The sequence below is a fragment of the Pogona vitticeps genome, chromosome 2, assembly GCF_051106095.1.
Source record: "Pogona vitticeps strain Pit_001003342236 chromosome 2, PviZW2.1, whole genome shotgun sequence".
Lineage (NCBI taxonomy): Eukaryota > Metazoa > Chordata > Lepidosauria > Squamata > Agamidae > Pogona > Pogona vitticeps.
In genome coordinates, this window is record NC_135784.1 from 195,751,505 (window position 1) to 195,769,427 (window position 17,923).

A 17,923-nucleotide genomic window follows, 5' to 3' on the forward strand; every position below is an offset into this window, starting at 1 on the left:
AAAAGTGTCTGATTCCCTACAGCTAATGAAAGAAATTCTGCAGCCCTACTTTCTTGTGACCCGTGCTTTAGAGCCAGTACAACACAGCCTGGAACCAGATAATTTCATTTGCTTCTGAGCTGAATTCAAGGTGCTAGTTTTGATCTCTCAAGCTCTAAATGACTTGGAGCCATGATGTCTCCTCCCTTATGTACCTCCCTGAGGGTTGAGATCTTTTGCAGATCCCACCACCCTAAGAGGAGGTTGGTTGGCTGGCTGGTAAATAAGAGAGGGCTTTCTTTCAGGCAACAGCTTGATTGAAGACTTTCACTTCCACGAAAAGTTAGCCTGGGTCTGTGAACTAAAATAGCGGTGTTCCAAAGGACAGATGGTCTTTAATAATTTTATTTTATTTTAGTCTTTTAAACAAAGTAACATTTTAGAGAATACCTGAATGAGCCCTTAAAGAACATTTTAAATTGTGTTTTAATGATTTTAATCTACTGTAAATTGCTTTGAAAGATTTGGTAGGCAGCGAGGGTATAAACAAATGCTTTACAAAATAGTAAAATAAACAGGGTTTTGGGGAGTAAGTAGCTACAAAAAATGGAGGTGTGCCACAGCAAATGCCTACACTAATTTCTTAATCTGAGGTAATTTGCCGGTGAGATTTAAGTCAATTGCATTATGCCCATGAGTGTGACATGATTTTTTTTTGCCAGTTAGTTATTGCTAACTTTCCCCTTTAGCAAAATTCTAAGTGTGATGTAAAGCAATAAAGAGTTTTGTGGCACCTTGAAATCCAACATGATAATGCAGTTGAGAAAGTGGGCTGTGTTGATGAACTCTCATGCAAGATAAAAGACTCATTGACTAGAACTCTGTGGCATTTTTACGTGCACAGAAAAGGAACCATGGAAGCTACCGAGGTAGATTGCAACTACAGTAAGTGTGTGTGGTTTTAGATATGCACCTAGCATCTTGTCAATTCACTACTTTGGCTTCTGCAATGCCCACACGTAGTAGAGTTCTGGCTTTTGCTGTTTTTGCTGGAAGAGATTAATGTGGCTACTTCCATGGACTTCACATACACCCCTCCAAATTATTGTAACTTGAGGTTTGCATAGGTGCAGGAATGCTACTTCACTATAATCTGGTAGGTGTCATAGCACCTGCTTCAAACTTGCATTCTTACATGCTCTGCTGTGGGTGTTGAGTTGACAGTGTGGTGAAGGACCGAAGAGGTTTTTACACCAGGCTGGAAGCTTGTAGCTTTCAGAATTTGCTTCTTCCTTTAAGGAGATACAGAGAGATTTGGAAAAGTGGGATAAGCTATAACTTTCATTGATGGGAAGAATAGCAGAAATTAAAATGAATGTGTTACCTAAACTGAACTTTCTCTTTCAGACAATATCAGTGATGTTAAAGCAAACACTTTTTCAAGAACTTAATTAAAAAATAATGAAATTGTTTGGCAAGGGAAAAACTCAAGGATTAAAGTGAAGGCATTACAAGATTCTAAACAAAGGGCAGGTTTTGTTCTTTTGGACTGGGATACCTATTATAGGGCCTGTGTACTGGCCTGGATTAAGGAATCGGTTACTTTGGATAATGAATGATTGCTTAAACTGGAGGGACATGATCTTAGCCTGGGGTGGTATGCTTTTGCATGGTACTAAAAAGCTAAAGATCATAAAGTCTTCAATAATCATACAATAAGAGAGTCTTTGTTATGAATTTGGAATAAGATACAAAAGCAAATGTTCTGGAGTGGGTGTTGCCATAAGAAGCATTTTCATGGCCAACCTTAATGGACCTAACAAAACTTTTGAGGTATAGGGATCTACTTAAGAAAGATGGGGTGCTAAGGACTAGAGAGGAACTAGAGGAGCAGAAAGTCTTTCTAGATTAGTGGACGGGACTACAAGTAGACTCGAGGTATGTAAAAGATTTCCTCCATTTTGAAGGAAATCAAGCCTGAGTGCTCACTGGAAGGACAGATCCAGAAGCTGAGGCTCCAATACTTTGGCCATCTCATGAGAAGAGAAGACTCCCTGGAAAAGACCCTGATGTTGGGAAAGTGTGAAGGCAAGAGGAGAAGGGGATGACAGAGGACGAGATGGATGGACAGCGTCACCGAAACTACCAACATGAATTTGACCAAACTCCGGGAGGCAGTGGAAGACAGGAGGGCCTAGCGTGCTTTGGTCCATGGGGTCATGAAGAGTCGGACACGACTTAACAACTAAACAACAATGTAAAAGATAAAATAATGGGCTTTAATGAAGAACAAATGGCATTTGATAAACTACTGTTAGGAACAAGTGATAAAATAATTGAATGTATGAATATGAAAATGGAAGATGAAGAGCTGAAAGACTGTATGATAAAATGGACACAAAACATTGGTCATAAGATTAATTTAGAACATGGGGCACAAATTTGGCAGAATAATATTTACAAAACTTACAACATCAGTGAATTTTAAAGAAGATATATAAAAGATGTTTTATAGATGGCATATGACTCCAGCAAAACTGTCTAAAATGTATGAAAATATCCCCAACAAATGTTGGAAATTTAAAACACAAGAGGGTACTGTACTTTTTATCATATCTGGTGGACATGCAGGGAAACAAAAAATTATTGGAGATCAGTACATGAAATGTTACAAAAATTGAATCTTGTGTGATATCATTTAAACCGGAATTGTTTTCATTTAATATTATGCCATGATTCTCAAAAAATTAAAAGGCAGGCCTTCTTCTTTTTTTTAACTCTTCTTCTGCATACAGAGAAAAGGAGTCTTCTCTTCTTCAGGGAGTCTTCTCTTCTTCTGCATACAGGGAAAAAAGCAAAATCGGGTTTCAAGAAAACAAACAAACCCAAGCACGCGCTGACGACTGCGGCCAGAATCCCCAATTTCCACAGCCGCTCTTTTTCCCGCTTGAGCGCCCTCTCGTGGCTCTCCGTGTGCAAGAACGTGGAAGGGAAAGAACCCCGCGAGCCGCCGGTTGCCGTAGCAACCCGAACAAACAAACAACACCAAGGAGTCCTCGCGAGCGAGCCGAGGCGCGCCCCCGACCCACAGGAGATTATTGGTGGAGGCCGCGGCTTCTATGTTTCTTTTGGTCCGGGCGCGTGGGGGATGGGAGAGTCAAGGCCAGGTGCGTTCCTGGAAGGTTCTCTGAGCATGTGTAGAATGCGTTTTCCTCTGATGAATGGGAGACCTAATTTTAAACAAAACAAAATAATGTAGGTCCAAAGGGGAAAAATGACTGAGAAATTCAAAGGACCTGGTTTTGGATCCTTCTGTCACCCAGTTTTGTTTTGTTTTGTTAAAAACCTGATCATTTAAAATTAATTCGTTTTAAATGATCAAATGCGACTCTGTTTACATATGAGTTAAAAAAATGTTTCTGGGATGGGAGCCTCTATGATGGCAATGTCACAACAGGTGCCACATCCTGTGCATAAGGCTGTCCTCTGAGAGCAGGGAGAAATGTGATTTTTCTTAAGTCCGGACAAAACGCTGGCTCTATGGCTTGGAAACGGGGATGAGCACCGGCCCCTAGAGTCGAACACAACTGGACAAAAATTGTCAAGGGGAACCTTTACCTTTACCTTGCTGACAAAACCAGGTCATGTTTCGGCTGTATCGTCAGTCCGTAACAGAATGCAAGTCAGGTCTGTCGGCCCTGTTGTAGCTCAGATCACACAGAGCACTTTCCTGCGCACAATGTGGGACCTGTTTTGTGGTAGTGGTGGCAAGTTGCCTTTTAGGGACGCTAGATTGTCATGACTGGTTTTGTCACTGATGAATCTTCCGTAAGCCTTGGGTCTCTGAAATTGTTACGACTTTTCTCGACCCTCAAAAAGGGGACGAGTGGGCATTTGAATGTGAAATATAGAATTGTTTCTTGAATGTATATTTATTTTATTCTGCTCTCTCTGTGTTCCGACCAATTAGTCTGTTAAAAGGCAACACCCTGCCACACGTGAGGATGTTGAAACCCACAGTTACCATTTAACTCAAACACAAATTTAACAGACACATGAATCAACTTTTAAGTGGGTGGAGAGGTTCCTTTTAGTTAACAGTCAGTACACAGAGTCCTGCTTTGATGTAATTACAGGTAATGTGTTGCTAACTGTGATGATCGCACACCACACAGTAGGTTTCGAGACATTAAAACCCAGCTGCTCTTTTTGCTTCCCTTCTCAGCTTCTCCTGATGGTTTTCTCACCAGCGAAAGGTAAGAGAATACTTCCAGCGCTCCCATAATTCCATGGTTCATGGCCTGCATTCTGGTCCTTTGTCCTTCCTTGACAGCGGTGCTTTGCGTGGCCAATCGCCTTCTCGTTTAGTGTAAATTGGATCATCACTTACAATTCACTGAATACTTACAATTTTCTTTCAGGCATTTACGTAATTGCAATATCTGGTCCACAAGTGACCCCAGTGCTACTGGTGTGAGTGGGAACAGTGGCAAACAAAGGTCTCAATTACAACCCTACCCCAAAGTTTGTAGAGAAGGTACATTGGGTGATGGCGCCACACTTTTTTCATTCCCCCCAGAAAGTGTTCTTAGGAGCTATTGGTGTCAGTATTATCCCAGCAGATCATCTGCCTTAATCCATTGTAGCAAAAATAACTGGTCTCCTGACACCTTAAAGACCCATGTTTTCATGTTTATAGCTTACTTCTCCTCCCATCTGAGAGCAGGGCTGCAAGGAATATTTTTAGCCAGGCTCTGCCAGATTAATGATTTTGAGGACTCCTCTGTGTTTATTTCTCTTTTAACCACTAATCATTCAGGAGGAAGGGATGGTTAGCAACAAAAATGCGTGAATGCCTTGCCAGTTTTGATACTGGCTTGTAATTGATATTAGGGTAAAATGCATGGAACACATAGTAGAATCTATATAAGGGGAGATTCACAGTATGAGTCAAGAAAAGGGGATGTCAGAATTCTGTCACAATAATTATTTGACAGTAAGTTTGGAATTAACTCAGATGACTCCGTAGTAAGATACTAAAGCTACTCCACCCGTCATACTGCTCTGCATGAGAAATTAAGGACCGCCTTCCTTGCTGGGCCAAACCCCATTCTGTTCCCAAAAACAGACTGCCATGTTCCGTTAGGTAACTCAATATATCTGTTTGGCTGTCTATTGCCTTCTTAAAACTTTCACAAAGTGCTACAAGCCATTGTGATGTAGTGGACAGAGTGTCAGACTAGCACTCAGGGGACCTGGGTTCAAATCTTTTACTTTGCCATGGAGACCCACTGGTGGGTGGCAATGGTAAACCTACTTATTGATCATCTCACATATCTTGAGGGTCCTTGAAAAAATCCAGTTAGAGTTGCCATAAGTTGGAAGCAATTTGACATTACATGAAAGCTCTTGATAGAAGAACTGTCTTCTGTGTTTGCAATATAATCGAGATGTAAAATAAAATGGCGTAGCTGCCACTGTGCCATAAATTTCAGTATACCTAAATGGGATACAGAAAAGGAGTGCATGAATTTATCCTTTGAATACTGGAGCTATGCAACCTTTGAATATAAACTTTCATCAGGCTTTTTAAACTACTGTTGAGAAACTGGCCCTTCGTGAATTTGCCAGATCTCTGCGTAAAAACCCAAACAGCTCCGTAATAGCATCTTTTGGGACAGTAAATAAATTGTCAAAGCAGCTATATGAAAAAGTACAGTTGTCTCTTGTAAATCTCCTGAAAGTCAAATTTCATTGTGTGTCCCCCCCACCCCGAACCTCCTAGTGAAACCAACTTAGAAGCAAAATGGGAAAGAATAGAAAATATATTTATTTGTTATAAAGGTAGCCAACATGCAATCTGTGGGCTCATTGCCCACATGCCTCCAACTCTTTTTTAACCATTCCATATAGATTAGGCATCCTTCAGTCTCGAGAGACTATGGTGACGTGCTCTGTATGGAGGACTTGGAGCAGCGTCTAGTGTGGTTGAGAAGGCCAATTCGAGAGTGACAATCCCTTCCACACTGAAGACAAATACAATCTGTCCCCTGTCCAGCTCCCTAATTTTGCTGCTTTTGTGACTGCCTCTTTGCCTCAGCCTGCTGGACAAGGGTCTCTTTAAATTGGGAGAGGCCATGCTGCACTGCCTGCCTCCAGGCTGAACAGTCAGATGTCAGTGTTTTCCATCTGTTGAGGTCCATTCCTAAGGTCTTCAGATCCTGCTTGCAGATATCCTTGTATCGCAGCTGTGGTCTCTCGGGGGCAACTTCCCTGCACTAGTTCTCCATACAGGAGATCTTTTGGAATCTGACTGTCAGCTATTCTCACAACATACCCAAGCCAACGTAGACATCACTTCCATATACCACTTCTGAATTTCAGTGGCAATCTACAAGAAGCCCTTTAAAAGGGATTTTCAGAAATTGTCACTGAAATTCAGCAGCAAAAAGGAAATCCCATTAAAACAAATATTTTTTATCTGTTTTAAAGATTTGGGGTTTTTTTTGGAAATCTGTCGCTCAGTTCTGGCTCTCCAACAATGGAGGTTGCAGACCAGGGGGGTCCTGGGGACGGGGAATTGACTCCCAGACACACACACATGAGTCACCTAGCAGTGCCAGCCCTATGAAACTCTTTTGGACATTTGTGTTATTAGTATATCTGAACAACCAGTACAAGGATCACAACCTATTTGATGTCTGGTTTCAGGATGTCTGGCAGATACAAACAATATATTGGTCACCTGCAAACTCATTAGAGGAAAACAGACAGTAGGAAGCACCCCTTGGGATCCTCATGATGTATAGTTGGGCCTCACACCAGTGCTGTGCTCAATACCTGATGTCTACTCTTTTTTTTAATTTATCAACTACAAACAAATATATAAAATACCATACAAACACCCCAAACCCTGCCCCCACTTTGAGAACAGAGATTCAGACTTCATTGCATTCCAACTTTTCCAAATTCCGGAGAGCATTGAAAGTGAAAAGAGAAAAAAGAAAAAACAAAGTCCAACAATCATTTTGCCCTGTCTTCAGATCTGTCCCTGGGCCCAAACATGTATTAAGTTCCAACTTTGTTGTGCATAGTCTCTTGGTTGATCTCGTAGTGCTTCTGACAATGTGTCTAATTCTGTAATGTCCAACAGCTTCTTCAGGAACTCCTCCATTGTAGGTATGTCTTCACTTTTTCATTTTTGGGCCCAGAGTAACCTTGCTGCTATCAATATATACATCAAACAATATCTGATTTTCTTATCAGTAATTTCTGGCATAATATTTAATAGTGCTATTTCGGGTTTAAATTTTAATTTCTTTTGAATGATTCCTTTTATTATTTCCCACAACTGTAACCAATAAACCCTGGCTTTTTCACATGACCACCATATATGGTAATAAGTTCCTACTTTTTTTTTACATTTCCAACAGATATTGCTGCTACCTTCTGACATTTTTGCCAGTTTTATAGGAGTATAATACCATCTGTAAAACATTTTGAGGATATTTTCTCTTAGATTTACTGGCTTAATCATTTTATAACAGTCTTTCCACATCATTGTCTGACGTTGTCTACTCTTAAACAGGCCTCAGAGATCTTTTCAGTCCCAACTGAGAATGAGGGTGTACAGTGTCATTTCTTGTGGCCTAAAGATAGGTAGACTAAAGCCACTGGACTGTTTTTGTTGTTGGTGGTGGTCTTCCTCCTTTGTTTGTTTGTTTGCTTGTTGGTTGGTTAATTAAATTTGTATACTACTCCCATTAGTGCCAAAGCACAACTCTGGGAGGTTTACAGTAATAAACAAAACAAACCCAAGATAAAACTAAAGTGGTTTAAAACCAGTTTAACAACTAATCCTGCTGTCTTCAAAGTTTACCACCATTATTATCTTTTCCAAAGAATCCTGCCTTCTCACGATGTGCCCAAAGTAGGATAGCTTCAGTTGCAGCATTTTTACTTCCAGAGATATACAGTAGTTCAGGCTCGGTTTGATCTAAGACTCACTTGTTTGTCTTTCTGGCAGTTCAGGGTACCAGTAAAGTTCTCCTCCAGCACTACATTTGAAACAAATCATTCTTCTTCATGGTCTCTGTGAATGCACACTGTAGGGTTAGTCTGTTCTTGCACAGAGGTTTCCAGAATATTCTAGAGCTTTATCATGGGTTCGCCAGGAACGCCCACCCTAGTACACATGGTCCGCCTGTCCTGGCAATTGCCTCAGTTCCTTTTTGCCACCTCTGAGGTTTCATCTCTTGACGAGCTCTCTGTTTGCCTTGCTTTCGATTCTTACTAAAACAAAAAATTACAGAGGGAATATAGTAAAAGACGTTCGAGTTGTTTCTCCCTCTCCTGACCGCCTTCTCTTCTTCTTCTCCTGGGCATCTATCCCTACCAATTCTTGGGTCCTCTCCATCATTGGCATGGGGTATGCAATCAAATTCTCTCTTCTGCCACCATCGAGAATGATCCTTACTACTCCATCAATTATACTACAACAGGAAATTCAGTCTCTAATGCTAAAGGACTCCATCACTCCTGTTCTCCCGTCAGATGATGACCAGGATTTTACTCCCAGTACTTTACTGTTCCAAAGTGATACGGAGGTCTCTGACCCATCCTTGACCTTTGAGACCTCAGTTTCTACATTGTTGAGAGATGTTTCCTTATGGTCATGCTAGAGCGCATACTACCCATTCTTCAAGAAGGCAGCTAGTTTGCTGTTGTCAACCTAAGCGATCCTTACTTCCACATTACAATTCATCAAACACATACACAGACCCCTCACATCTAAGCCTAGTAGCACTTCACTTACTCTGAACTACTTAAAAGAGGAGAGGAGAATATAGAGCTTGCTTGCTTGTTTCCCCTGCCTCTACCTTTTGTGTCTGAGATCCTGTTTCCCTTCCCTCATACTCTTGTTTGCCAAGAAAATATTTTCATAAACTTAACTTGGGTGGGAGGCTGTTGGCTTGTAAAAAGTGTTCTGTATTTGAACATGTCCAGACCTGCTGAAAAGGCTTGTAGTTCCAGGTGCCTCTCAAATGGAGCTTTTGCCCCAGAGCAAATTTTGTACATCAGGGAATTACATTTGGATTTAAGTGTAATTAGCTAAATCCATTACCTGGGATTTTCTGCCAAATGAACGTAACACATCTCATCTGTGCCCTGTTGGTGCACCCAAGGCAGATCAGAAGGGGGAAAAAAAAGAAATATAGGGAAGGGTTTAGCTCCTTAATTGGCTTTCAGGGTAATTTCACACATTGAACAAGAGCAAACCTGGATTTTGCCTCCTAGTACTATATACATTTGATGTGGAGTCACAGTCAATCCAAGTTATATGCATATATGCACATTTAATTTTTATTTTATTTTCAGACTCAAAGAACTTGCAAAGCCAAAGGAGGTAAAAGATGTATGGAACTTTTCTCGGTAAGGTTGTGCATCTTAGTAAATGTTGTGAACTGTAATAAGAATACTTTGAGTCTTTGTATAATTCAGAACACTTCACATGAATGATCTAATTGTGTCACTTAGCTTCACATATTAGATTAGCTGGATCGTTCTTTCTTTCTTTCTTTCTTTCTTTCTTTCTTTTTTTCTTTCTTGTCTTTTTCTGTTCTTAAAAAGGCAGGGGGAAGATGGCATTTAAATAGCAAATCATGTCCCCAAGAGTGTGATTTGCGATTTGGGGGACTTTATAGGAGTTGTGGGTAGCTGAATAGCTCAGTGAGTTAGGTATCTGGCTGAGAAGCTGGAGATTGGGAGTTTGATTCTCTACTGTGATCTTAGAAGAGCCAGCCTGTGTGACCTTGGGAGCAAGGCCCCCTCAGTATATCTTCAAGGCCACTTCAATTAAATTGCTCATTAAGAAGCATATAGAGAACTGTGCTTTATCATTTATTAATACTTGGAGGGCTCACTGTGAAATGTCATTGTTGCCCATCACCCATGCTACTTACCCCGATTAAATTATTTCCCTGTGATCTGTGGGAGGTGCCTTTGTTGATGGTGGAGAAATTCCCAGCTGGTGTAAAACAGAATCTCAACTGGTATCAATTTTTTGCATTATATGGCTTTTATGCTGCTTTAACTTTGAGTGGTCTCAGGTGGGTTCCAAAGGCTAGATTCAAAGTGTGGCTACCATTATTCAAGCCTTAATGTCTTTTTTAAAAAGGGTCAGGGTACTTGAAGGGCTACATCCCTCCATCTGATTCTGACCCACCCTCTTTCTCTCCCCAGCACTGGCTGGAGCTTAGAATGGATACCTAATGCAGTCAGAGCAGTGCTTCCCTGCTCAGGTTTTGACATACCTTTATTCTTAGAAGCTTACCTTTTGTTCCGTCTTGTTCCGTCTTCTGCTGCCTCATAAAAATGGCTTCCTTTTATCAGGCACTTGAGCCATAAGACTTGGATTCTGGTCTTGCCTTTTTTCCTTTGAAATTATTTCTAAAAATTGTTTTGGCTCGGCTGTTTTTGTCTGATTACAAGTTAAAATGGCTGTTAATTCACCAGGTTATCTACCTCAAATCTCTTCCAGTGTGGGGTAGGAAGTATGTAGCAATAGATAAATGCCAGTTGCATCATTTGTGTTCTCTTGTTTACAATAGCAAGTTAGTCTCGGGAAATCAAGAGACCATACGGCCCGTCTCCTCGCGTGCTCTGTTAAGTCAACCAAGTCCAAGGATCCTGACTCTGGCAAAACCCAAGACCAGACCGGACAGACCTCTCCAGCCCAGGTTTGTCTTTATGTCTTTGCCTCTCAAAAGAACACCGGAACCTCTCTTACCCTGATTTAGATGTCAGCCTATCTTACCCTAGTATTGGTGACCCTCACTGGCAGTGGCTCTTCACAGTTTCAGGCAGGATTCTTTCCTAACCCTGCCCAGAGATGGCCAAGGTGGAACCTGTGACCGCCTGCTTGTGCTGCACGGGATTCCCCCAATGAGCTGTGGCCCGTGCCCTCCTGGAATGGATTGGCAGAGTTCCCTAAGGTCTATCTAAGTAACCAGCCCAAAGTCCATGTTACTTGACCATGGTAGACATTTTTAGAGGGGTGTCCGTCGTTACTCTGTTGAAGCAAAAACAGTTAGGAGCCTTGTGGTACCTTCATCGCCAGCAAACCTTATTTGGCATCAGCTTCCCTGGCCTGCAGTCTCTAAAAGCTGATGCCCATCAGAACTTTTTCATCTTTGAGGTGTGACAAAATTTCTGGACCTTCCTGACTGGTGGCAGCACACCATGCTCTCTAGGGCTTTATTAAATAAATAAATAAAATCAAGGATCACGTCTGTCGAATGCCATTTGTGTTTGGCATGGGAGTTTATATTTCTTTTTTTTTTTAAATCAAGCATTTAAAGGTTGCCAGCTTGCAACCTAGGGATTAAAGGCTTTTTACATCACCTGATGTGTTAGGGAACAATGCCACTTTGAGCCTTTCCCCTCTGTTCTCATACAGGTCTACCTCACTTTCCTCTTCCTGGCATGGCAGGCAGAATCCTAGATACACCCACCCACCAGGTGGAGGAAAGGGTCAACAGGGTTGGGGAAGGAACAGGCAGAACGGCCAGCGGCAGCCTTGTCTCTTTCTGCACCGGGGAGTTTAATGCTTGGTACAGGATCAGACCTCCTTCCAATTCCTGTCCAGTCTAGTGAGTGCCAACTTTACTGATGCTCACAGTAGAGAGGCCCCTGAATGGAAAGGTTAACACGGATCATTGCATTTTGATTTTAGCTTATCTAACATTGTTTAATTTATTTAATTAATTTTATGTCTTTAATTTGGTTGTTTTCATTATGTAAACTGCCCAGAGGGAGTGGCCATTGGTTAGATACGGCAGCATAGAAATCAAACAAATAAATAAACAAATTATTAGGTGGGTTACTGGACCAGACTGCTTGATTCATGTTTGATCGGTGGAAGCAAATGGATTGATTGGTTTGCCTAATTTTCCCTCCACTGAGTTCAAGCTTGCTTGCGTGGCTTTCCTCCTCTTTACTATCTTCTCATGCTAACCCTTTGAGGTAGATCAAGCACAGAGAAAGAGAGAAATGAAAATTGTATTCCATAGGTACCTTGTGAGTTTTGTGCGCACTGGGTTTTAAGCTAGGATCTCCAGTCCAACCCTCTAATCAATGCACAACATTGGCTCTCACACAGTACAGATTTACTTTTTGACAAGATAGAGATGACATAATGAGGTAAATATGTAAATAGACCACTGTCCCTTCCTTAGCATGTTGTATCTCCTCTCTCTCTCTGTACGTGTGTGTGCGTGCATGTGTGCACGCGTGCATATTACATGCACATGTGCATGAGTAACAAAAGAGGAGCTGGGCAAAAACGTCATTAGCCCTGAGATTTCACGATGGCTGAGGTTTCCATCCATGGGAGGTCTCTCTTCTTCAGCCACAAGAGCCGGTGCCATGTCAAGGAGCCAAGTCTTGAGGGAGTGCATTTCTGAGGAGAGATAGGAAACACTCTCTGACTCAGTGTAGTGATGACACAGAGGAGGACTATCCTGCCAGCATATGCATATTATTTTAGCAGAGATCCCCACTCTGTGAAGGGATGATAGTCTGCTTGATGCAACCGTGCTCTCTCCCCCCGCCATGTTTGTGTTCTTCCTATGCACCTTCTCTTGTGTGAGGAGGGATAGTGCTTCCAAATGAAGGCCTCTCACTGCTAGCAGAGCTTAGAAAGTGACTTTTTAAAGGAATCCAGTCATTAGTTATATTTCCAGGCCCCTACCTCAAATTTATTGTTATATTTGCAATGTCTGGAAAAGTGATCAAAACAGTTACCACTAATTTTAAAAACACACACTTTCCAAATGTTTTTTCCTTCAGCAGCATGAGGCAGAACACAAACCAGAACTTCAGCCATGTGATAATCCTTTCCCATCGTCTAGTGAGGCCACACCCCGATAACTATAAAAGAACTCAGAAAGTTAGCAGCCGCACCATAAATTTTATTTTATTTATTTATTTATTTGATTTTGAAGTTTCCCCTTGTTAAGTTACAAATGTAATGTAGCAGTATCTTTGTTACTGGAAAAGGATTTCATAAAATTAACTCACTGTAAGTGCAATTTAGATATACCCTAATAAGATGGTAGGGATGGCTTGCCCCCAAATGTTGGCATCCCATTCATACCAGCATTAGTTTAGGCTTTCAGGTTTTAGAAAGGTGTTTTTAGATGAACTGGAGAAAAGTCCATGTTCATTACTTGTAATAGTGTAAGTAAAAAAATAGATGTGTTCAACATAAAGCTTATTTTTTTTTGTTTGGCTACTAGCAGGCAATATCATGATTGGTGAAAAGGGGATAGTGTTCCTCTTGGTTGCCAAAAGGTCTGAGTCATGAAATCCAGCAGCTGCTTGTACTGGAATGGTAGGATGTTTTAATTTGAATTCCAAACCCTTCTGAGTACTGACGGACATATAAAGCACAGTGTAACAATTTCTGGAAAGATTTGCAACTCTGTATTATGTGAGTCCTCTGCCTTGAATTTTCTCCTTAGATCCCTCTGCATTTATGGCTGGAAGCAGAGTTATTATGTAAATCTCAGGGTATCTAAGCATTTGAACAGAGTACAAATCAGTGTTATAACCCATGGCAATGTGCCTGCAGTGTTCCAAGGAGACTGCAGAGAATGTATGGTAACAGCTAGAGGATCAAGCCTGGCTCTTTGTGTATGTAGGCAAGTTTTCAGAAGGAGAGAAAAAAATAGTTACTGGGCATGTTTGGTAGCGCCTCAAATGCGTGCACTTCAGTTCTTTGCAGAGTCTAAGCAGCTGGAGGGCATACAACAACAGGAACATAAGATCTTCCAGATGGGTGTGTTGTACGCGCCTGGTGAAATATAGGATGCCGGTTCCTGGATTCTAATACCTGTGATGACTTGCTGGTTCCTGGGTGCAGTCGGAAGCTCATGATAATACACATCTAATCCCTGACTTAATTGGATCATGCATTGTGTTTAACCTTAAAAGTCAGATATTCCCGCCCCCCCCCCATGGTTGTTTAGGCAAAAAGTTGAACAATGGACTGGGATTCCATGAGTTTTATATGAACAGACTCTAAAGAATTTGGGGTTTTGTGTTTCCCTCCCTCTTCTCCTCACATAGAGCTCTGTGGGTTTATTTGTATTTATGCCAGAAACTTACTGGATATTTGCATGCACGAAAGGAACCGAAGCCACTGCTGTGGCTTATTCACAAGATGCCATTCTCATGCCAGCCACATGCCTCACTTAATGCGTGATCATCATGCCCCAGAACCTCTTGGCACCTTTTCCTCTTTTTTTTAATTTTAATTTTAATTTTTTATTTTCCTTATAAAGGTGGGGTAAGGTAAGGGGCAGCTGGGATAGGGGTGCCGTCCTTGGGGGTGGATTTGAACAGATACATTACAAATCAATATTTTTCATAGTAATTCTATACATTCTCTTCTAGTAATAGTTCCACATATCAGAAAGAAATATAAACAGTGAGCGGGAGGGAAAAATCAAATTCAGACAGATATATTGTTATTATAATTATTGATTATGTAGCTGATAGTCTTTATCCATTATTTATTCTGTCTCTTCTGCAGACATACAGATAGCTATGTATCAGTCCATTATTCTATCTACCTTGTAACCATGTATATAATTGTGACCCACTTTTCCGATGGTCTTTTTTCTTTTTTGCATCTAGCCAATCTGATAGTGTGTCCATTTCTGCGGTTTCAAGGATTTTGTCTGGCACCTTTTCCAATTAGCTGTGGAAACTTCCTAAGTTCCTCTTGCATGCCATAGATATCCAATAAGATTTCAGCCACTAACTCCTTTGGTGTTACATTTGAGCAACCTTCCAACTAGGGTTAAGTAAATGGCAACCACTTATTTCAGAGAGATTTGTAATTAAACTTGCTTGCCTTCTCTTAAGATTGTCTTTTAAAGATTTTGAAAAAAGAGCTTTATTATCATTTTGAAGCAAATAAACTTAACAGTCCTTCTTTTTTCCAATGCATCTCATTTACCTACCTTGGAAGTTATGGAGAACACTGGGCTGATTGCAACTGCCCATGTTCATCATGAAGATGACTATTGCTGCATTTGCAGGGGGTTGGATTAAATGTCCCTTTGGGTCTTTCTGGTTCTGGGGTTTTGTAGTTCTAAGAATTCTCAGTCAAAGTGCATGTGGTAAGGTGACGTGCACATTTCATATTTCAGACTTTCCTTTTGAGTTCATACTGTTAATCCTGTGTTGTCTGTATTGATACATTTTTGTATCTCCAAAGGCCCCTTTTCGTGTACAGCTGCGGTCGGGAGTCTGAGATCTGGGAACGCCCCCATGAACTGTATTCAGTCACGCCTTCCAAAAGAATACTACAGCTAGCAGAACCAAGGCAGCAGTACTTAGCTACCTACCTGAAGCAAAGGTGAGACTCTCATGTTTTTGACCCCGGACTCTAGAAGAGAATTTCAGCCATCTTTCTGCATGACGAGCTGCTTCTCCTTGTATGCAAACCTTTAAAGAAACAAACTAGATCCCACTGGCCATGAGTTCACCAAGAGAGACCTGAAACATAGAAGGGTATGGTTTTAAGATGTAGTTTTAAAATGGGTTCTGAGCCTGAACCTGACAAGATAGAAGACTTCTGTTCAAGATCATATTGGGTTGAGCTTGCCCTCTTTCCATTTTTTTAATTTCATGTTCCCACAGCTGTAACTAAAAAAAAAAAACAAGGAGAGAGGGAAGCATAAAGAAGGAGAGGGATTTTTTTAAAAAAAAAGTCATGGGAAAAATGAGAAGGGGGTTGGCTTTAAGAAGATGGAACTATCTAAAGGTATAAGTGGAAACCCATCCCTTGCACCACTTACTCTGCCCCCTCCTCTGTTGGGCTTTGAGTGCAGAACTCGCTGGTGTCCTTCTGAAAAATCCATAACTCCAAATGGGATTGGCAGCGAGAAGGAAGGAGAGCCCATAGGCTCAAAGCTCTGCTTCGACTCACAGAGGGTCATCCAGCATCATGATTTAGGGCGATTTACAGATAAGTAAACTGACATCAGGGTTGCAGAGCACTTCCACTTGTGTGGCCTTCGGAATGTTGACACAGACAAACAGCGCTTTTGTCTAGTGCTAAAGATATAGGTGACTTAGCATAATTTATATAAGTGATGAGCTCTGTAAAGACAGTTCAGTAAGCCATTTCTAGCCCATTTGGTCTTGGTCACTAGCTGTGCCACATAGTACTAATTAAATTCTGGGCTTAATAATATATATAAACTGGACTAGAGTTAGCTGGATTACTAAGGACTCCTTTGGCAGGGTCTGTTTTGTAACCAGAAACATTTTGCAGCTTTCTGACGGCGACGTGGACTAGTGCTCTGTCGAAAATGAGTGGAACATAAAGATCCGCCCACAGTTTTCTGCTCTCTCCCGCTTGCCGGAGATTGCTCCCATTGTGTTTGGCTGGACAGATGCTTGTGTAAGGAAATATTGGACACCTTGTCATGAAAGCTCCCAAAAAAAAAGCCCCATTATGTGGGCAGTGGAGCATTGCATGTGTGGAATAGGACAACCAGATTCTGGCCAAGGAAACCAAGGGTCAAACCAGACATTCAAGGAAAGGTGTCTTCCCAGCAGTGAGCCTGTTCTTCTTCCCACGATGAAGTTTCCTTCAGCAATCAGACTTGCAAATGGGGTGCATGCACTTTCAGTGAGAAACCATAAACACGTCATGCCTGACCTGCAAGAGAGCCACTTCAGGATATTGACAAATCCTCAACTCTCTGGAGGGGTCAAGGAAATGAATATGAAATGAAAAGGCTTCAAGAGTAAACCTTGAGGCAAAATCCGGAGATGGAGTCCCGGAGGCAGTTTGTGTCGTTCTGGCAACTCTTGTGACATTGCTGGAACCAGTTGTATTGGCTCTTGCCTTTCCATTGGACTATTTCAGTGACGTGGAGAGGGGGGATTTGCTGCCTGGGTAATAGTCTGTCCTCCATATTATTTTACCCAGGCTCTGGAGAGGACACTCCAGCTTTGCATACAACGTCGAAATAACTCGAGATGTAGCAGTTAACGGTTATAGGTCTTTGTTCAATTGGCGTAGAGCGCGACACCAGGGGTTACTTCCAATGGGGTGAGAGGTCATTGCATCTCACTAGGTAGCTACTGCCCACCTTGAGATGGGCATCCCACAGCCAGTAAGGTGCTGCCTTGTCACAGTCTGTTAACCTCATAGGGTGTGTGGGATTTAGGGTGAAAGCTAACAAGCAGATCAATAACCCTGCACCATGCAAAAATCATAAGAAAAATTCTGCCCTAAAGCTGGGCACCTGGAATGTTTGGACAATGACCCCTGGCTTTTCTGACTACCTGCAGGAAATAGACAACGCATGCAAGACAGCTGTCATCGATAGGGAACTGAGTAGGCTGCAGATGGACATTGTTGCCCTGCAAGAGACGAGATTGCCAGACTTGGGTTCTGTCAAAGAAAAAAACTTCTCATTCTTCTGGCAGGGAAAACCATTGAATGAGCCAACAGAATATGGTGCTGGCTTTGTGGTTAGAAATACTCTGCTGAGATCCGTTGTTCCACCTACTGTGGGGAGTGAAAGAATCCTGTCTCTGCAGCTCCACTCACCAGCAGGACTGGCATCCTTATTAGTGCATATGCACCAACACTGTCATCTACAGCAGAAGTCAAAGACAAATTCTATGACTACCTGGCAGCTACTATAAAAAAAAATCCTTGAGAACAACCCATTGTTCATTCTCGGAGATTTCAACACTAGACTTGGTGCTGATCACAATTCTCAGCCCACTTGTCTAGGCTGGTTTGGCATTGGGAAGATGAACAAAAATCGCCAACACTTGCTAGAGTTTTTCTGTTATTATGGTCTTTGTGTCAGCAACACATTCTTTAATACGAAGCTTCAATGCAGAATCT

At 41.7% G+C, this 17,923-nt stretch overlaps 1 protein-coding gene across 1 annotated transcript in view; it reads left to right on the top strand.

The window, feature by feature from the left end:
* Positions 1 to 2,892: 2,892 nt before the first annotated feature.
* SPMAP2L (sperm microtubule associated protein 2 like) overlaps positions 2,893 to 17,923 on the top strand; it is a 24,732-nt gene continuing 9,701 nt past the window's right edge. The window contains exons 1-5 of the mRNA XM_072991855.2: positions 2,893 to 3,146; positions 4,205 to 4,235; positions 9,358 to 9,411; positions 10,590 to 10,718; positions 15,266 to 15,406. Of these exons, the coding sequence (XP_072847956.2) occupies positions 3,128 to 3,146; positions 4,205 to 4,235; positions 9,358 to 9,411; positions 10,590 to 10,718; positions 15,266 to 15,406 (374 nt within the window). The 5' untranslated portion in view covers positions 2,893 to 3,127. The remainder of the gene's footprint in view (positions 3,147 to 4,204; positions 4,236 to 9,357; positions 9,412 to 10,589; positions 10,719 to 15,265; positions 15,407 to 17,923) is intronic.